This window comes from Hyperoodon ampullatus (assembly GCF_949752795.1).
Source record: "Hyperoodon ampullatus genome assembly, chromosome: 15".
Lineage (NCBI taxonomy): Eukaryota > Metazoa > Chordata > Mammalia > Artiodactyla > Ziphiidae > Hyperoodon > Hyperoodon ampullatus.
Window position 1 is genome coordinate 14,865,013 of NC_136928.1, and position 21,311 is coordinate 14,886,323.

Genomic DNA, 21,311 nt, shown 5'->3' on the forward strand with positions numbered 1-21,311 from the left:
ACACATCTACAATTACATTAAGTAAAAAGTCTTAAAAAAACACCAATTAAAAAACAAGAGATTGACATCAGATATGACATGTGAATGTCAGATAAACTTCAGGGCAAAAAAAATTACGAGGTACAGAGAGACATTACATAATGATAAGGGTCAATCCACCAAAAAGACAGAAACCTAATGGTATGTATGCACCAGATAACAGAACTGCAAAATACATGAAGCAAAAACTGGAAGAAGACACAGACAATTCCACAATTATAGTTGGAAATTTCACCACTCTCTCAACAACCAATAGAACAACTTGACAGGAAATCAGCAAGGGTGTAAGAACTCAATAAAACCATCAACTGAATTTTATCAACATTTACAAAAAACCACCCAACAGAATACCTTTTCAAGCACCTAAAAAATATACCAAGATAGACCACCAGATCATGGACCGTATTACAAACCTCAACAAATTTTTAAAGACCGTAATAAGGTATCACAACACACCTATGAGAATGGCTAAAACAAAAATACAGAGATAGTTATCAAATGCTGGAAACTGGATCTCTCCTACATTACCGGTGGGAATATAAAATGGTACAACTACTTAGGAAAACAGTTGGACGGTTTCTTTAAAAAATATAAACTTACTACATGACCCAGTAATCACACTCCTGAGCATTTATTCTAGAGAAATGAAAACTAATGTTCATACAAAAACCTGCTTATAAATGCTCATAGCAGCTTTATTTGCAATAGGCCCAAATTGGAAACAATCAAGATGCCCCTCAACAGGTGAATGGTTACAGAAACCATGGTACATCCATTCCATGGAACATTCATATTCAGCAGTAAAAAGGAATGAACTACTGAAACACACATCATCTTGGATGGACACCAAGGGAATTATGCTGAGTACAAAAAAAGCCAATCTCAAAAGGTAATGTACTGCAGGATTCTATTTATACAATTCTGTGAGATGAGAGAAGATTAGTGGTTGCTACAGGTTAGGAATGGTGAGGGGAAGGGGATGGATATGACTATAAAGGAGTGGCAAGGGGGAGATCTTCGTGGGGATGAATTTGTTCTGTATCTTGATTATGGTTACTGGGATAAAATGACATACAACTAGACACACATACTATACTGATGTTAATTTTTGGTTTTGATATTGTACTATACTTATGTGAGCTTTAAGTACTGGGGGAAACTGGATGAAGTGAACATGGGACCTCGCTACGCTATCACTGTAAGTTAAACACACACACACACACACATCTAAAGAGCCCAAGTCTGTTTGTTTGTTTTTTTGCTTTAAATCCCTTCTCTCTTAGAAAGGCAATAATATGAACCATACGACTTCATCCTCTGGATGTTATTATTAGACTGGGGTAAGAGAGGATAAGAAGTACCAACCCGTACGTGGGACTGAGCCAATCAGGTTCACTGTGTTCAGAATTTGAACTGAAAGACAGAAACGCAAAGGGATGAAAAAAATCCTGTGAAAACTGGATCAAAACTGGTCCCTGGCCATTCCACGTCAGTTGATGTCATGCGGCAAGAAGCAGAAACTGTCAGGCTGCCTGTCAGAGAAAATGTCAATTGAGAGAATATTCTCTTTTAGAACTAATATGGGTGAATAGTTTCTGCTTCTTGCAACCATCAACCCTAAAACATATACTGTAGAAAGGGAAGATTAAAAAGGTAACAAAATTTCTGCTGCATTGTAATTTGCTATGGCCCTATACTGCTAAAGTTTAAGACAGCTATCATTTAAACAATCTGATCCTCATCTCTCACTTCATCTGACCCACCCAAGTCAGTGAGACCAGAGTTGAAAGTGAGGGAAAGATCAGGTCTCTACTAAGGATGGAAACAAGAAGCGCTCATGCATACCAGACTCTCCAACCAGTATATCCGAACTACAGTTTCCACCCATAGAGGGTTCCAATGCTTACTGTAGAGACCTGGAATTTAAGGATAAGATGGAAGGTCCTGTTGGATACAAGTTTACAAATAATGTGGAGGTTGGAATTCGTTCATTCATTCATTCATCTCTAAGTCATTATTTATTTATTGGAGGGCATAGAGGTATAGGGATTTCAGTCTCTCAAGAGGGACCCCACCTACTGACTCAGGCATAGCCAAGAGCCCACCGGGGCAGCAATAATCACTCTAGGCTTGGTGGGAGGTAAACTGAAAGGGGTCACGTGAAGGCCAAGCCACCATGTCCTCACCTCCTGTGCTCATCTCCACTTCTGGTCTCCCATCTCAGAACCCCAGCACAGTGCAGAGCAGACAGACAGACACTGGTATCAGATTGCCTGGGTTCAGTCCTGCTTCCGCCACTTCCTGCTGTGTGACTTCCCTGTGCCTCAGTTTCCTCACCTTATAAGTGAACTTCCTTAGAGGGAATTACAGTACCCACCTCGTGGCTCCAGGCAACAGTAAGATGATCACTGGAATTACCACAATATCTTAGCTTTTATTTTCTGTGCCACTCAATTGGGTGGTTACCAGAATAAACAGAAGAAGTCAACTAAAAACACATTGAAGCAATCCAAATTTTATTTTTACTTTTTATTGTTTTGGCTAATGGAAGAACAGAACCGTCACAGCAGCTCAGTTCTATAACCCATCCAGCCCAAGACGGTTCTAGTGGTACAGCCAAGGACAGAAAGGTCTTCCTCCATCAGTGACCTCTTCTCAAAACAAGGACATCTTCCATACGGCATCAACATGCATGTCACCCAAGAAATCAACTAAAGCCCTCTTGATCCTTCTACACTTTCGGCCAGTCGTATCACCTTCTGAGGTTACGGACTCCAGGTTTGCTACATGACAGGCAGAGGAAAGCTTCCTTTTACACGTCAAGAAGTGTGGTTGGAGAAGTATGGAACTGGGGAACATGACTGTATAGACTTCAACCACTTCCTCCTTTAGCCTGTCCCTCCAGGGTGCAGAAGAATCAGTGTTCTTACAACTTCCCTTCTCGTTTTGGCATTCTTTAAGGTGTACAACCCAAGCCTCAGGAAATCATCCATGGGAAGCATACTAGGATTTCCACAAATGCGGGATGATGCGTTAGTTTCTCCTTTGGCCCCAGCACACACAGGGCCAGTATCTTTCAGGAGCAGCCCCTCCAGGGCTGTCTAGACTGCACTCTTAAGTCATGAATGGGCTGTTCAGGAACCTCTGTCCTGAATGATTCCTGAAACTTCACATAGTCTCACAGTTTCACCGTCCTCAACCCCTATTGGTGTGTTACTATCCTACCTGTAAAGTTATTAAACCTGACACTGGATGTCTCTTTCTGATTTCATATCTTCCTCAAACTTACTAAATGCCTCCTGAATTTCAGAAAGCAGTTACCTGCCAGCTAGTACAGGGACGCAGCCTAATTCTGTGTGAATCACTGCTGAGACCAGCTCTGCAGGAGGTTGGGGAGGAAGGGTACGGTGTATAATCTGCCCACTCCTCTCCTATCATGTACACTCCCCTGGTCCTGCCTGTACCACCCCAAACGGCCTTGTCTGAGACTCCTGCACACTGTGTACTCCCTCCTGGCTGCCACTCATACTGGAGGTGAGGCTCCTGGGTTGAATGCAGGTGGCCTGGTTGGGATATACGATGCACTGTAAGGGTCAAGACCCTGGACCACAAGTCCAGCCACGGCACGCTGTGGGCCCTCCCTGCCTTCAGTACAGATACTGAAGAGTTATATCTGGGTTGCCTTATTTATCGCCTTGGCTGGAAACATTCTAGAGCATGGAAGGGAAAGGAGCCTGCTCTGGAGGATAGGTTGTCAGCCAAATCTAAAATACTTTTTGCACACAAGTCTTGTGAGGAGGTAAGGAGGGGCTCACAGCTCCATCTTCAGTGATCATTTCTCCAGGGACCTCCACCTCCAGGGCTCAGGCTGGTACCAAGAGCCCTGCACAGCAGAGTCAATACCAATAATTTTCCCACTTCTAAGCAAGAAGACGAAAAGTTGCACAGAGCTGAAACAGAAACACTGAAGCATGGCCTTCGTCATCCTGATGCCTGAGCTTCATGGGATGGCCAAGATGTTAACTTAGCAGTTATCCCTGTTCCACTTCCAAGCACTGGAGACAGAAATTTCAGGGGCTGAGGTTTCTCTCCTCTGGCTTGGCAAATTCTTCTCATCTCCAGTTGAATCAATGGCTCCTTAGGTACCAGATGCAAAGCCTCAAGCCCAAATCGTTTTCACCACTGACATGTCCTTCAAGCCACTTCATCTGCTGTTTCCGTCCTCTTCTTCAGCCTTTCTGGACCCGCAGGCTTTCTGGATACAAGAACTGCCCAAAGCATGATGGAAAAAAGAAAGAAGCCAGCTTTCACCTCCTGGCGACGGCTGGTCCCAAGATCTATAGGTGGCCAAAGGGACTGAAAGATGACAGCCCAGTTCTCTGTGCCCTATCGTGGGTTTGAAATGAGGAGTTCCCAGGTGTCAGCAGGTACTCAGTATCCAATGTGGCTCCTAAGGAGGGAGCTGCATGGGGGGCACTCTCCCATGGCTGCTTGGTGAAGGCAACAGTGATGTACAAAACAAGCCCTTCTGGCACTGAACCACTGACCAGTGGGCCAGGATGATCCCGGTCCTCAGCATAGGGCTCTCAGTCCCAACTCGTGCAGCCCCACACCACATGGACGTCTCCTCCCAACTTGGCACGGGGCAGTACAGACTTCGAAGAGGAGCTCCTTTATTAAAATGCAGTGAGCAGTCCAACACTGCTACTTGGGTCAAGTTACAGCTAATGCTGGGGAAGAAGTGCCTCCAATCCATACACGGCCAGATCTGCTGAGGACCTGGAGATTCTGGAAACCAGACCTGCAGACGCTAAAGGACAAGGCCCCTGCTGCTGGAGCCATATCACCTTGTCTAATGGTTACATAAGACCCAGAGGCCCAACCCTGAAGACAGCTGGCCGAGAGGCAAAAATGACTGTCTTAAAGAGGTCTTCAGACAAGTGTACAGCTCAGTAGGATAGCATATGTGCCAGGCCTCACCGTGTAGCAGCCGTCACCAACCTGGTAAAGGAGGACATATCGCATGGCATCTTCAGGGCGCTGGAGGCAGGCGCTGTGGCAGGAGAGGTAGGGAACAAGGGTCAGAAGTTTGCCAGGTTAACACATACAGACCCTCTGACCCAATATCCCACTCCTGAGAATTTATTCTGAAGAAATGCTGCTCAACAGGGAAAAAGCTGGATGCACAAGGATATGTGTTCTAGCAGCCAAGTGATGAATAGAACATGAACTCTGGAGGTAGAGACCCACCTCTGCTACTTTTTAGGGCAAGTGACTTACACTCTCTGAGCCTCCTTTCCCCCCTCTGTGAGACAGAGAAGACAGCACCTCCTCCCCAGGGTTGTTGTGAGATTAAATGAGACAAACTGCATAAAGCACCTACAGTCTGTGTTCAACCACAAACATTAGCTCTTATTATTATGTATAAGAACAAGAAAAGAATTCAGGAAAAAGGAAATAGGTGAATCATTAAGGGTGATAGAGCTGAGGCGAAGTTTTCCATGACTGTACTGACAATATCATTGTTTCAGGTCTTGTATTTTTTAAGTGCTGTGGAAGATGCCATGGATTGTTGAGCCCTGCAGCTTAGGAAGAAGGAAGCAAGGTAGAGAGAGTTGGCCTTTCTTCACAAAGGTTTTCCCCACCTCTCTAGATTTCACCTTTGGAAAACTCCTAAGAGGTCTCTGAGGATACAATAAAGGGGGGAAGATGGAAGACACAGGAGAGGAGGAATGAAGAAGCGTTTGACAATCAAAACTGGAAAGTATCCGCCTCCCATCTGCTCACCCTGCCCAAAGGTGGGCTGTGCACAGATGAGCACTCCATCCTGACCAGGAGGTCTCCAGAGTGAGCCCACTCGCCCGGGGCTGCTGCAGGAGCAGCTAGAGGCTGCCTGCCAGCCTGACAAGGGCACTGTGTGGCCAGAGAGGAGAAAAACCTTGTGATCACAGTCAAGGAGTCCATTCCCAGGACCCCGCTGCAGGGCACAACACAGTCTCTGTCTCTCCCCTTCCTCCTGCAGCTTCTCAGCTGTAGGGTGTACATAATGGTCCAGTTCCATAAAGGAAACACACAGTAAATATTCATCACCGCCAGAAACAAAACACATAATTAAGTGCCTGCAAAGAACTTAGAGAAGTCTAGCCAGTGTTTACAACCTTTTTTCATTTTAAATTCATTTTCTCCATAAATATTACAGTATATAACCCAAAATTTTAAAAAAGGTTATTTTTCAAACTTACAACCATTATCACACATTAAAAAGGTTAACAATTCCTTAATATCAACAATTATCCAGTCAGTGTTCAAATTTCCAGGTGTCTTATAAATATCAAAAATGGGTGGTTTGTTTCTCAACCTTTAAAAATGCATATTCCCAGCACCTGAGGACATTCTGAGACAGCCCCTACTACCTCACCACCACAACAATCACTGACTTATGCCAACCTCCTCACTAGACTCAGAAAATGCCCAGAGAAGTCAGGTGATTTTCCCAGGATCACACAGCTAGCTGAAGACAGAGGGCCTATACTTTCCCTGATATCACACTGTCTAGCAGTCTGAACACTGAGGTTACTGTTAGATGCTTTTGAGTCAGCAAGTCTTAATCTAGTAACACCTCCTCTGTCTAAAAGAAAACAATCACCACTAGAACCCTCCTACTAATTTTATACACCCATTCTACTGAGATAAAAACTGAGCTCTCAAGTTAATACCATCAGGTAGAAGTCAGATTTTGATCTTTATTCTGTACTTCAATTTAGCCATGGAAAAGGATTCTCAATGACCTCTACTCTTCTCAACTCTAACTAGCTCCCCCCGGCCAGAGCAAGCTGAAGAGGACCACCTAAGAGAGGAGGAGAAACCCATGGTGGGCATCTGTGTTCTAGCTGTGCCTCAAATGTGGCACCAGCAAAGGATAAGACTGCCTGAAAATAGGCCCAAATGGCTTTATAGGTCATTTCCGTCAAACCATCAAGAAACTGTTAATTTCTGTGCTATATAAATGTTTTGGAATATGAGAAAAAATTGTTTCCCATCTCATTCTATAAGGATAGAATTATCTCTTTTCTACAACTGGACAAAGAAAGGATACACACAAAAAAGCAAGGGTGGAGAGGAAGACGACTATAGGCTAATCTTACTAATAAACATAGAGGTCAAAATCCTAAGTAAAATAAAAGCAAATCAAGACTAGACATGCTTTTTTCCTCTGAAGCACTTTGCTTCTTTCTTTTTCTCTTTTGTTCTCCTTTGATGGAGTTTTGTTTCCTAAACATGCACAATAAATTTAGGTATGTGCAAAACAAACAGAATAGGACATACTGAACAAGTACTGAATCTGGAATTTAGACGGTTCGATATTAGGAAATCTTTGAAAGTAATTCATCATTTTAACTGATTAAAAGGAAATGTTTATACTCATTCAGTTCATTTGATTCCAAAAGGGTAATGAACAAAATTTAAAACCCATTATCAAGAGAAAGGAAGAGAATAAAGATCTTAGCAAACTAGAAACATAATTGATATACTTCCTTAACTTGAGAACCTGCATTATCAAACAATAATAAGCTTGTGTAGAAACAGACAGGTCAAGGGTACAGAACATGCCCTGTGTGTACAGTAATCTAGAATGTGAGAGCAGCTGATTTCAAATGAATAGAGGAAGGATGAATGAACTCATCAATAAAGTTAGATCCTTACCTCACTTAGCATAAAAAAATAAACTGAAGGTGGACTGAACAACTAAAGGTAAGCAGATGAACAAAAGCAATATAAGAAAACACAAAACAGAGTTTCAGTATGGGATGATGGGAAAGTTCTGGAGGTGCATGGTGGTGATGGCTGCACAACAATGTGAATACATTTAATGACACTGAACTGTAAGCCTAGAAAAGGGTAAAATGGTAAATTGTATGTAAGTAAATTTTACCACAGTTTTAAAAATAAAATCTTTTAAAAACACAATAAGATTATAGTCTTGCAATGGGAAGAGCTTTCTTAAGACCCAAAACTTTGGAGCCATAAAGGGAAGAATTTGAAGATTTTACTACATAAAAATTTTTAATGCCTGTTTGATAAAAGATCCAGAAACAAAACTTAAAAGACAAGCACTTAATACTTCAACAGAGAGGAAAAAAAATAAACAATTAACTGGAATAAAATATATGCAATTTGTATAATAAAGAATTAACACCTGCATATATACAACTGCTATGAATTAAATAGATACAGGATATGACAAGCAATTCATAAAAGAAGACACACAACCTCATAAGTAATCAAGAAAATACACGTTAAAACAATTTCATTTTTCACCTATCAAATTAATAAAATTAAAAATACTGATTTCCACAACTGACAAAGGCTTAGGAAAATAGATACTCTCATCACTGTGGCCTGAACTGTAAATGAGCAAACCTTCTGAAGGGCAATTAGTCAGCAGCTAGCCAGATGTTAGATGCACAGACCCTCCACTTACTGGTCTCTAACCTGTAGAAATCTCCCAGAGGTACACAAAAATCATGAACAAGGGTATTCACTGTACCATTATTTACAATATCAAAAACCAAAATATAACCCAGCCCTCTAACAGGAGCTGATGAAATACGTTTTTGTACATCCACCCAGTGAAATACTAGGCAGCTACTGACAAGCAATAGATAGGTCTCTATGTAAGGAACAGGGAAACATGTCATAACGTGTTTTGTACAAAAGGGCTAGTTACCAAACAGCCATACTCTGTGATCCAATTTTTGTCAAAAAAATAAAATAAAAAGTACTTTGTATAGAAAGAAGAATCTAGAAGAATGCATAGCAAGCTACCAACAAGGGGATATTATCTCTGGGAGTGGTATCATGGGAAATTTTCATTTTCTAAATTATATTATTTCTGTAATGTTTGTGTTATTTAAAATAAGTGATTGCTTTTGTAATTTAAAAAATAGGGGATAAAGTAAATAAAAACACCTCCGCCTCTCTGCACAAAGGCAGGGAAGGGTAGCTACGATCCCCGTGATTGCCAGGGAACAACCTCTGTGCAGTATCTTCCCCTACAGAGGACGAGGCAGAAGAGCTCCTGAAACAGCGGGGAAGGGACAGGCGCCCAGCTCCCGGGCAGGGCTGGTGTGGTGGGAGTGAGGGCACAGGGCCAGGCCCTCAGTCAGGGCAGCCTGCACAGCACCGGGCCCCGGGCAGGAGGCCTCTGCTGAAAAGTGGACACTGAAGGAAAGCACATGCACTACTGGACTCAAACTATTTTTTTCTTTAACCTCTGATGTTTGGGTGGCTCTCAGATCACCGTTTAAGATTAGAAACATTTTACTTGAAAAGGTCATAATGGAAATTAGATCAGCTAAGAGAAATCGATGGTGACTTACTTCCCGGGTAAGAGCTCTAAAAACCTAACTGTACCCTGAAAAGACAGCGATGAACGCAAAGATCTGGAACGGCACAATGCTGGAAAGTTGTTGGTCAAAGAAGGAGTATTAGCCAATTCGCCTCTACCCAACCTCTGAATGATGAAACCAAGAATGAGAGGAGAAAACGATGGAGAGGGGAAGAAAAAAGAAACATTAAATAGTCACTGAACATATTTACATATTTAATCCTCACAACAATCCAGGGAGCATTACAGAAAAGGAGACTCAAAGAGGTCCATGACTTGCTCAGTCACAAAGCTATAAACTCCAACCAACAAGGACCTACTGTATAGCACAGGGAACTACACACAATATTTTATAACAACCTATGAGGCAAAAGAATCCGAAAAATAATATATATAACTGAATAACTGTGCTGTACACCTGAAACTAACACAACACTGTAAATCAACTAGACTTCAATTAAAAAACAAAAACAGGGCTTCCTTGGTGGCGCAGTGGTTGGGAGTCCGCCTGCCGATGCAGGGGACACGGGTTCGTGCCCTGGTCCGGGAAGATCCCACATGCCGCGGAGCGGCTGGGCCCGTGAGCCATGGCCGCTGAGCCTGCGCGTCTGGAGCCTGTGCTCCGCGACGGGAGAGGCCACAACAGTGAGAGGCCCGTGTACCGCAAAAAACAAAAACAAAACACAACAACAAAGCTACAAACTCTGAATGTGGATGTGCATCTGGTCTGCCTACAAGTCCAGCTCCTCCAATCAGCCAGCCGGCCCCACGCTTCCCAATATTGGAGGCTGTGTCCTCCGTCTTCCCAGGCAGACTCACCTGTGAGCTGGAGGGCAGCACCTGGGAGGTGGGCTCTTCTGATGGGGCAGCTCCTGAGCCCATGGGGCTCAGTGTGGTGATTCGGCTGGGCTGGCCACGTAGTGTCAGAGTGATGGTGGTGGGGACCTTCAAGCCTGAGAGAGAGACAGACAGAGAGAGGAGTAGGCTTTTTTGTCACAGCCTCCACTTCCCTTTCCTGGAGAGTTTCCTCCCCATGTAACATACCCCCATCAGCCTCCCGCCTCTGCTTCCTCCTCCCCAGCTGGGTCATCTATGCCCTATCAGTCAGTCTGAAAGGCAATAGGAATAGCCTGTGTTCTCTCAACCTCTCTGGGGGATGGACCCACACAGCTGAATCCCTGAGGGCAAAGGCCAGGACCCTGTGGGGTTGGGTTCAACATCATACCTTGACCATGATAGGAAGGTCTTGGGGGAAGATCCCATATCTGGGAGTCCCCACGGTTCTCATGAGACTCACCTGAGGCTTGGTTAGAGATCTGAGCCAGGCCAGGAAGGCTGCTTGCCAACTTGGCGAGGCCCCCATTGGTCAGCAGCTGGTGGATGGCTGTGGGTTTCCCACCAGGAGTGGCACCCAAGGAGGAGAGAGTGGTGGCCACAGGAATGGTACGGACAATGGTGCTGGTGCCCGTGGTGATGGCACCCAGGCTCTGCATGGGGGTGGGCAACTTCACACTGGTGGCCTGTGGGACACACAAGCCCAGGTGATCAGAAGCTGTTGCCAACAGCAACGGTCGAGTGTGGAGGGCCCATACTGTTAACGGCTACCATGTATTCAGTGCCTACCACATGCAAGGTACTCTGCCAGGTATTTTCCATATATTACCTTCTTTAATCCTCAAAACAGCTCTGTGAGGGAGGTACTATCATTACCCTCATTTTACAAACAAGAAAACAAAGATACAGAGAGATCGAGAAACTTGCCCAAGGTCACTTAGTAAGTGGTGGAGCCTTAACCTTTGGTAGTTCCCAGCCATGAAGCTAGAAGGCTATTTCTCCTTGACCCAGCGTCCCTGCCAAAACCAACTAAGCTGAGGAGGCCTCCTCCCACACCTGCCCAGCCCAGTGGAAGGCAGATGTGCACCTGTGGGGCTGGCCCAGGAGAGGGGTTTGCTGGGAGGCCAGAGGTCTTGCTGCTGATATCCTGCAAGCTGAAGCTGAGGCCTTGGAGGAGGCTGCTGGCTGATGCGGCCCCTAGGAGAGGATACAGCAGACATCAGCACAGGCGCAGTCACTTTTCCACGAGCAGCTGTGCCTGTCCACCCGCAATAATCAACTGAAACACCAACGCTCTTTCCCTCGGACATTCCCAGTGCTCTCAGAAAGATGCCAGAAGGGCTCCCCAAACACGCACGCTGTACGCCCACATGAGGAAAGGTACCATTCCTGACACACTGCCTTGGATTCATTCTGCACACCACAACCTGCTCCAAACCACCTGTCCTAAATTTTGGACAGTTTTAGGAAAACCAAGGAGAACATGAATCCCACTTTTCAGAAATCTATCCCACCTTCCCAGGGAAGAGGAAGGACTTTTTAAGCCAAAAGAATCCTGAACACCTGACTTACACTTCACTTTACACAGAGCCCAGTGGCCTCAAAGCAAAGAGGAAGGTCCTCTTGAAGGATCAGGGCATCTGCAGTGCCTTGGCCCTGCTGGGCTCAGGCAACTAGCCTTTCAGTGTAGGGTGAGGGTGGAGAAAGTGAGGAGACAAGCATAGGCAGAAAAATGTCTCATCTTGCTAATGCCCAGTACAGCACCATTTCCAGTTTTATTCAACCAGATGTGTTTAAAAACACCAAAATGAAACCAGTACATACATTTCCCACCAGCTATTTCTTCTCCTTGTAGTACAGGAGGCATTACCTGCAGATTGGGACATTTACTCACTGCAGATATTAAGGCCCCAAACTCCTCTACCTCAAAGCTAATGCCAACTCCATGCCAAGCCTCTACAACAAGCCTGAGACCCAGAGCATCCTCCTCCAGATCTAGCTCCCCAAGGCTTACTCCCAGGACCACCCTCCAGCAGCAGCCTAAACAGACTTCGCTGGGAGGCAGGGAACGCTGAGCTACCAGATACCTGGGAGGGAGCTGCCAGGAGAGGTGGCCACCAGGCGGCTCTGGAGTGTGTGCAAGGCACTGGGAGCAGTGCTGCTAGAGACCACTGAGGACGCCGGGCTGGCTGAGACTCCCCCTTCAGCAGCACTTGACCTGGAGACAAAGGTAAGAGCTCCATTATCTAAAGGTCCCTGCCAACACAGGGAAGGTCTAGAATGGGGCCCAGCAAGGCTTTCAGCAATGGACACAAGGCTAGAACTTCGGTTTCTTCATCCCACTTTCTGAATCCAGCCTTTAGTCTTTCTAAAAAAGTCAGGCCTCAAGGAGAGACTTCAGGCCTTGAAGCAAGAGCTACAGGACTCTTTGTAAATTTTAAGTAAGCACTCAGTGGACCAGAGAAAAGGTGAAGAGAAAGAAGGGAACAGACAGACCGGGAGGCAGACTCACTTGGTTGTGGTGAGAAGCCCTGTGAGCTCCTTGGCCCCTGCGGAAGGTTGCCCCAGTGTCATGGTGATGGGCTTCCCTCCTGCGGCTGCAAAACAGAAAACCCCAAGGCCACTGGTCAGTCCTGTTTGGTCCTGACCTTTCAGGGTTCCAGAGGCCAGGCTAAATCCAAGATATTTTGGAAAAGACTGGAAGATGAAAAATGAAGGATAACTACATTAGAATAGGAAGAGTTGGGATGATTTTTTCCTTCTACTTTCTCAACCTTCTGGAATATTTTATGATCTTTAATTGAAACCAAAGAAGAACAAAATGTATGATGCTTTGAACGACCCCACAGCTTCCTCGGATCCTCGTTCGGCCTCCCTGATCCTAGTTCAGATGAGGTTGCTGCCCTCTTTCCCCCCACGTGCAACCTTTGCTGTCTTCTCCGGGCGCCTGTTGTGCTGAGGGCGAGGCTGAGCCGCCCAGCAAGTAGCCACCAAGAGGGCAATACTGTGTGCCTGGGACAGTTCTGTCAGTGTTTATTTAAAGAGGCCAAGAGAAACTCACCTTCTGGAGCTCCTCCTTGGGAAGGAGTACAAGGCCCTCCAGCTGTGTCCCCTTGGGAGATAAGGGACACCTTGATCTTCGGCCGCTTGGAGGTCTTACTGCCAGGAAGAGGACTGGAGGGATGGTGCCGCTTCAGCTGGACCCTGAGATCCTCTTTCTCGGCTTCCTCCGTTTGTTCTGATGAAACAGGAACTAAGAAATGGAGCTGCGGTGAAATTCTCCACAATCCAAAATAGCCCGACAGATACTGACAGCCAGTACCAGCACTGGCATGGCTGTGTGGGAACACCAGGAAGAACCATCCCAACACGAGCAAGGAGAATGCCAATGCTTCAGTCCTGCCTCACTCGGGCCCACCTACGGTGCAACTCCACCTTGGCCCTCTCAGAAGATGGCTCCATCCCCTTCCCTTACCCTGCCCTGGAGTTGGAAGGAAGGGGCTCTGAGTTGGTGGAAACAAAAAGAAAGGAGAAGACATCCTGACCCTGCCTGGCAAAGGCCAATCAAACAATAGAGGACTCACCACAGTGGACCTCAGCAGGGCTTCCCAGACTCAAAGAATGTGGCAATTCTCATGCCCTTCCCACATCACACAGCTGGAGGGCAGCAAACAGTTTCTGGAGAAGCAACAGAGGAGCAGGCTACCCAGTCCTCCCTACGAGGGAGACTTCCTCAAAGCTCTGAGTCCCACCCTGCCCTCAGAGCCCAAGGTTGAGGGTTTGCTTGCCAAATGGGGACAGTGGGAAGGGTCATCACCAGGACTTGAGGCTGGCTTTCAGTAACTCCTAGGCAGGTTCTCTCAGCTGAGACAACTTTACAGTTCCTGCCCAGAGGTAACAGGGCAACAGTGGCCCATGTCACAAGCTAGCCCCCAGGTCATTTGTACTAGTACAGAGAAAGGCCACCTGTTCACACATGGGCTTCCCCCTCCACTGCATCAGACAGACTCATCCTGCACGTGGCCAAGCCTCCCCGACTCTGAAGTTATCCTTCGGGTCTCCTCATGGATCCCCTCCTCTTCAAACCTAGAAGCCCACCCCGGTCCTTCTTCTTAGCACAGGCTATCAGGGGCGGAAAGGCAGGAGTCACACGAGCAATGGGAGGCGGGGGGGCTGCCATGGGGCCCCAGGGAGCTACTCCAGACCACAGTCAGGCCACAACCAGCTGAAAGGAAGGACTGCATCGACTAAAATCAGAATAGGAAGGACGGAGGAAGGGAAAGGAGTTACAGGTTTATGCTTGGTAAGTGCTTGCAGAGGCCAGGATGGAAGCAGGAAACCAGAGGCAGGGAGAAAAACACAGGGAAATTCAGGCTCACAGGCACTGGCCTATAGGCACACACAGGAGAAGCAGAGCCAAGAGCCACAATAAGAGATTAAAGGAGAAAACCCCCAAGAGAGGCAAACAGAAAGACGGGGGAAAAGCAAAGACTGTGGAGTAATAAGCAAAAGGGTCAGCAGAGAAAAAAACCAGAAGATAGAAAAATGCAGAGAGAAAAGAACAGGGGGAAACCAAACAGAGACAAATGAGAGGCAGGGATGGGAAAGAAGTAAGAGGGAGAAGGGGAGAGCGGCAGAGAGCAGAAAGTGAAAAGGTGAGGAAAGAGCAATACTCACCAAAGAGACAGGAGGAGGTGCCGGGAGGAAGAGCTTTCCTCACCAGCATGTTTTGTGTCAGAAAAGCAGCAAACTGCGCTGGAATGAATCAGAAAGAATTACAGAATCACAGCCAGCCAGAGAAAGGAGAAAAAGAGAAGGAGTAAGAAAAAGGTATGAAAATGTTCTGGAAAATGGTCAACAGGGGCTTTTTCTGGAATTACTGCATGGGTTTGAAACCTGACTCTGCCATTTAGCAGCACCATGGAATCACCCATAAACGGAAGGTAATAAATGTACCTGCCTCATGCGGCCACTGCCCACATTCCACGAGCAACAGCAAGCCAAGTGCCAAGAAGAGGGCGAGGCACGCAGTGAGGGCCCACAACCATGAGCTGTTCTCACTGCCCCACCTACGAGCTCTACCGAGACCAGGCTGCTGTGCTGCGGCTCTCCTCCGTGATGCTCTGGGTCCCATTTCGAACCCGGCGCACCAGTCAGCCTTCCAGAACTCCTTACAGTCTCCACTAATTATTGGCAAACTGCTGGCTCTCTCTTCATCAAAAGCCCAAGAAGACAAGGCCCACTTGGAACCTGGCTCTGGCCAGCACTGAAGAGGATGCAGGTCACGCGTGGACCCGAGGGGCCTGGCCTCCTTTTCGTCTGCGCCGACCCACTCACACTTCTGCTCCCTGTTAGCACCACCATACGGGCAACCTCGTAAGAGGCCTGGGTCTGAGTCCTGATCCTTTGGCTCCACTAAAAGAAACACAGGGGAAGAGAGCACAGGAACCTCCTGTCTCCTGCGCGTCTCTCTACTTGACAGCCAGCTCTGGCTGCTGCCTCTTCCCGGGCACCTGAGACCCTCAGATGATACACGCTCCTGGATATATCACCAAACACCAATGCCCAAGAGACCTCGCCTCAGGGCTGCCCAACTGGATCAAAGTGGACCAGGGGTAGAGCCACTGCTGCTCCCCTCTCCACCCACTGCACACGCCTTTTCCACAGCTTCTTACGTTGTGCTGACTGTTCTCCAAACTCTAATTTCAACCAAACAAATGTTTCCCAGCCTAATCGAAAACCTATCTGCAGAGACTCCTGAAAAACTTCACTGGAAGTCCCAGCGTGGGACTCTTAACTCTTCAAGGGCAAAACAAAGGGCGGGCACGACACCAGTGCAGTTGCCCTAGAATCTCATGAGCACGGCCAATCCCCTTGTCTGCGGGACCCGAAGAGCTCCCTGACTGCAGGAGAGGCTGGGCAGGGCCCGGAGTTGGTAAAAAATTTGAGGCTAATATACGTGTAGTCAGCTCATAAAGCCTAACTTCCCCAAACACCAAGCCAAAGCTATAATTAGTGGAACTATACAGTCACACTAATATCACCTTTTGTGATATTTTACCCTTGAAAACAGCCCTCAGTATTTATTTCAACCTAATTTTGCCTGGGCAGAAATGTCGGGAAAAAGCTGCAGATGCCAATACTTTCCAACTGCCACATGGCGTCAACTGCAGAAGGCAGAACCCAAGAGAGGCCACCGGGCCAGGCAGCTATACCTTGAGCTTGTTTGTGGGTCAGCACAGCCTCTGTCCGCTGCACATGTCTCTTCAGCAGCTGAGTGCTTCCGATCTGACTGGACTTCTGGGCAGAGGCCACTGTGGTCACCTTGGTCTTGGGACTGGAGGTGGGGCTGCTGGACACACTGGAGAGATCCTGAGTAGATTAAGAAGGACAAGGGCCAAGCCAATGTCGTCCAGATTGACTGTCAATCGTCAAGTCCCCCTGGAATTCCCTGGTCAGGAATTCCCCTCGTAGGAGCTCACAGGCCCACCAAGGCTAACAGGCATCCCCAGGAAGCGAAGGAACCAACTCTTCAGTCCCCGTTCCCCAGGAAAAGCACTCCCTCCCTTTCCGCATTACCTCCGAGCCTGAGGGTGAGGCAGGTAGCTTGGCAGCTGGTGACGCAGGTCGACTGCCCCGCTCAGAGACCTCAAAGGCCAGGTCTCTGCGGGCCACGTCCCGGGGCTTCTTCTTCTTCTCAGCATCCTGATCCCGAGGCTCAGAGCCCACGTGCCCCTCCGCGCGAGTGAGCACTCCAGTCAGGAAGTCCACAATCTCATCCTAGTGTAAAGAGGGGCCAAGGCCTCTGAGTCCTTGTCTGGAGAACAGGAACCACCCCGACAGTCCCGACTAAAATCGATTCACCTCAGCTTTGATGTCAGTGTGCCGGTCCCTCCTACCACACAAAGCCTGGCACAAACCCCAGCCTCAGCCAAGGACCGGCAGAAGCCTGCGCCCTGCACCCGTGAGGCAGTACTCTGGGGTGGTCACGCTTTACCACTCCTCCAATGAACGCTTCCTCCCCTAATGCTCTGCTCGTGTCTTAGATCGTTACTCTCCTTTCCCCCTTTCCTTTGCTTATGATTTAGGCCCAACAGAGGCCACAGTGGATACCCATCCTCCTGAGTCAACAGGCTGCTGCCAACAAGACCGAGCCTAAAAGGTTACAGAAAGGCAAGCCTAGCTGAGAAAACCACATAAAGCTACTGTGTACCTGAATACATCTGTCCACCATGCTCTGAGTCAACCCTTCCGATTTCTTCTTTGCTTTGCTTATTCTAAGAGACAAAAAAGAGGAAATGTTTACTTTCCAAACATTCCACAGCACCATTTCTCTTCTGTGTTGGTTATTCTCTAGACCCAAGAAGGAAGACTATGTTAGCCCTCAGGCAGGTCTGCAGCCTCTCTGAACCTCAGTTTCCACATCTGAAAAATGGGGAACCATAACACCTCACTCATGGAGTTAATGGGGGTGACACAAAACAACATTTGTAAAGAACCAAAGAATACATGGAAAGTACCCGGGATGGTATACTTCAGAAGTCCTATACCTATGGCTTCACAGGTATACTCTATCTGATTGCTAAGACCTCATCTCCACTCCAACAGAGACCCAAACCCTGAGATTACTGGGTGCTATTGAAAAGATTACTGGGTGCTACTGAAATGAGATTAGCAGGAGGGAAGGTAAGGTGGCCACAGGTTGGTTCTAAAGGGATGACAGAAACTGACCACAGTTTCTGCATTCTCCTCTTTGAAAGCCAGTCAGCCTTAAACCCCCTGGCTTCTGACTGGGGGTCTCAGCAGAGAGAGAAACAGGGCACCAAGTGACAGGATGAAGAACAACATTCTGAGCCTCCAAATTCTGAGACCCCAATTTACTGGTTGTAGGCCTCTGACCTTGTGTAACAATGCTCATTTTATGGATGAGGACAGAGTCCCAGAAGTTAAGTATTTTACCCAAGCTTCTTAGCAAGGGAGCCAAGACTAAATTGAGGTCTCCCAGTTCTCAGTCCAATGCTCTTGGCACCATGCAAATATGTCTCATAAGTAGCCTCACCACGTAACTCTAAGGGTTATTTCCACTTCTCCCGCTCCCTCACCACGACTCAACACACACAGTCTATTCTCCTATAGATAAGAACGTCTGAATTAGTAAGAAAGATAATGTATTTACAAGCAAACATTGCCTTGAGCATCAAAGGATTAGATTCTAGGTCCACAAGAAGCTGTCAAATGACAAAGGCCAGGAGGACTTCTCCAAAGCATCTCTGGGTAAGAAACTGACAAGAGAGGTGGGAATAGGTACTCGCTTTAAGCTCTCCAGTTAAAGCACACAAATGAAGTTAATATCTAAGACTGAGCATATAAAAAAGGAGACCAGTAAAGGATACAACCTCTTTTTCAGTACATTTCATAAAAACATAACTAAAGGCTCTACAGGGAGCCAGCCTTGTAAGAGAAGAATGGCCATCTCAATGACTAAAGATGTCCTCCTGAAATCCTCTCCAGAGCTTCCCTGGTGGCACGGTGGTTAAGAATCCACCTGCCGGGCTTCCCTGGTGGCGCAGTGGTTGAGAGTCCGCCTGCCGATGCAGGGGACGTGCGTTCGTGCCCCGGTCTGGGAAGATCCCACATGCCGCGGAGCGGCTGGGCCCGTAAGCCATGGCCGCTGAGCCTGCGCGTCCGGAGCCTGTGCTCCGCAACAGGAGACGCCACAACAGTGAGAGGCCCACGTACAGCAACAAAAAAAAAAAAAAAAAAGAATCCACCTGCCAATGCAGGGGACATGGGTTTGAGCCCTGGTCCGCGAAGATTTTACATGCTGTGGAGCAACTAAGCCCGTGCGCCACAACTACTGAGCCTGCGTTCTAGAGCCTGCGAGCCACAACTACTGAGCCTGCACACCTAGAGCCCGTGCTCTGCAACAAGAGAAGCCACCAGAATAAGAAGCCCGCACACCTCAACGAAGAGTGGCCCCTGCTCGCCACAACTAGAGAAAGCCCACGTGCAGCAACGAAGACCCAACGCAGCCAAAAATAAAATAAATTAAAAAATAAATTTAAAATCCTCTCTAAACTTTGGCTGTTTATACTCCAAAATATATAAAAGGATGCTTAACACAAATAAAGTCTATGTTCACATTCATCCTCAGTAAGGAACAAAACGTGAAGAAATGCCTACCCCAGTGAAAGCACAATGGCCAAGACTATAATTACAACACCTTAAAGTATTTTCTCCCCACAAGACGACTACTAACTACAAAGAGAAAAATAGTAACTTTACAATAGAGAAACCTGGCAGATGCTTCCTGGATCAAAGTTAACATCACCAGTAATAAGACACATCAACACCATGTAGCCCCTGAGGGGTGCACTGAGGGCACATCAGCTCCATAGCATTCCTGCCAAAAATGTGCACCCTCAACCTAATCATAAGATAATGTCAAAAACCTAAATTGAGGGACCGTCTACAAAACAGAAGTCTTCCAAAGTGTCGAGGTCATGAAAGACAAAGACAGACTAAGGAACAGTACCGAATTAAAGGAGACTGAGGAGGCAGGCAACCAACAGCAGTGTGTGATCTGGATTTGAGCCTGGACCAGAAAAGAACATTAGTGAGATAACTGATGAAATGTGAGTCTGTAGATTAGGTAACAGTATCATATCCATGTTAATTTCCTGACTTCAATAATTACACTTTGGTTATGTAAGGTGTTAACATTTGGGAAATCTGGGTGAACAGTATAGGGAATTTCTTGGTACTAATTTTGCAACTTTTCAGAAATCTGAATTAGTTTAAAAACTTTTTTTTTAAAGTTTTTTAATGCCCTCTTTTCACTGAACCAGGTTAGCTATTATTACATCACCACCTGATAAGCATCTCTCCAACATGGCACTCTTGCAGCTCTGGGGGAACCTACCCACCTGAGATTATCATCAGCTCCCCCAACCACCACCAAGCTGTTCTCAGCCCGAATCTTCTCCCGGAAGTCCTCCATGGCTTCAGGGTGACACTGCAGGGAATTCTGACCAATGACAAAGAGGACTGGAGTCTTCATATCCAAGAGGGGATCATCCACATCCTAAAACAGATCCAGGTTTTACAGTCAGCCAGTGCATATTCACTGAGTACTCCCCCGGCAAGCATGCTCAAGAGAGTCAGCTGGGCAACTGCAGTCACTGAACAGCAGCTTGGGCGAGGCATGCACTCCCGTACTCTCACCTGCCAGTGACCCAGAAATCAGCCACACCCTGCACTCACCCCTCTGGGGCCATCCACAGTAAGCAGAGGAAACCCAAGGCAGACAACTGCAGTGACATATTCCATCACCGACACCTGGAAATAATGGCACGGTTTGTCTCAAGGTCAAATGACTTCACTGCAGCTACATCCTACCCAGAATCCTGGGGTGGTCCAGACCCACCAGCCAGTCCCACCTCCTCCCCCGCTGTTATGCATAACCCCTAGGTGTACATAACTAGGTTAGGACATAACCCCTAGGTGCACCAGCCAGGGTTGCAGCAGTAACAGCAAAGAACACAAGATGTGCTGTTCCACCAGAAGCCACCACCTAGAGAACTGGGGCCCTCAGTGGACCCCAGAAGAGGGCTGAACCATAGGATGGGAAGTTTAATACGTCCAGCCTGGCAATTTGCGAGGCTAGAGTCCTCCCTTTTCCCTCCACTAATAACAAATGCCATCAGGAGAACACAAATGTTGCTCTTTTCCCTTAAGGGAAGAAAACCTCTCCCTTTTGAACTTGATAGCTCCCAGACACCCCAAATTTCTTAGAGCAGTCGCTGACAGGGTGCTGCCACCCTTGGGACCAGGGAGCACCGGGAGATGGCCTTCTTCCTCTCACGCCCCTAGATGTCACTCACACTACATGAAGCAGCACAGACTTTGCTTACTTGATCCACTTGAGAATTGGGGCTTTGGACAGGTCGGAGGCACTTATACAAACTAATATACATGCAAGAGTATGTAAAATAATAAAGAAAAGGTTCTCTGATGCCTTGTAAAGGGAAAGAACAGGAACACAACATCA

The 21,311-nt window shown here is 47.0% G+C and overlaps 1 protein-coding gene across 2 annotated transcripts in view; it reads right to left on the reverse strand.

The window, feature by feature from the left end:
- Positions 1 to 5,071: 5,071 nt before the first annotated feature.
- Positions 5,072 to 21,311, reverse strand: part of KANSL3 (KAT8 regulatory NSL complex subunit 3) — a gene marked incomplete at both ends in the record, with an annotated part of 39,828 nt that continues 23,588 nt past the window's right edge. Inside the window, 13 exons of one of the 2 annotated variants that reach the window (XM_079720422.1) lie at positions 5,072 to 5,092; positions 10,247 to 10,380; positions 10,725 to 10,947; positions 11,349 to 11,458; positions 12,349 to 12,479; positions 12,774 to 12,858; positions 13,323 to 13,514; positions 14,939 to 15,016; positions 16,477 to 16,633; positions 16,841 to 17,041; positions 17,475 to 17,538; positions 20,188 to 20,345; positions 20,525 to 20,599. In XM_079720422.1, coding sequence (XP_079576548.1) covers positions 5,072 to 5,092; positions 10,247 to 10,380; positions 10,725 to 10,947; positions 11,349 to 11,458; positions 12,349 to 12,479; positions 12,774 to 12,858; positions 13,323 to 13,514; positions 14,939 to 15,016; positions 16,477 to 16,633; positions 16,841 to 17,041; positions 17,475 to 17,538; positions 20,188 to 20,345; positions 20,525 to 20,599 — 1,629 coding nt within the window. The remainder of the gene's footprint in view (positions 5,093 to 10,246; positions 10,381 to 10,724; positions 10,948 to 11,348; positions 11,459 to 12,348; positions 12,480 to 12,773; positions 12,859 to 13,322; positions 13,515 to 14,938; positions 15,017 to 16,476; positions 16,634 to 16,840; positions 17,042 to 17,474; positions 17,539 to 20,187; positions 20,346 to 20,524; positions 20,600 to 21,311) is intronic. The other variant, XM_079720423.1, reaches the window with a different exon arrangement.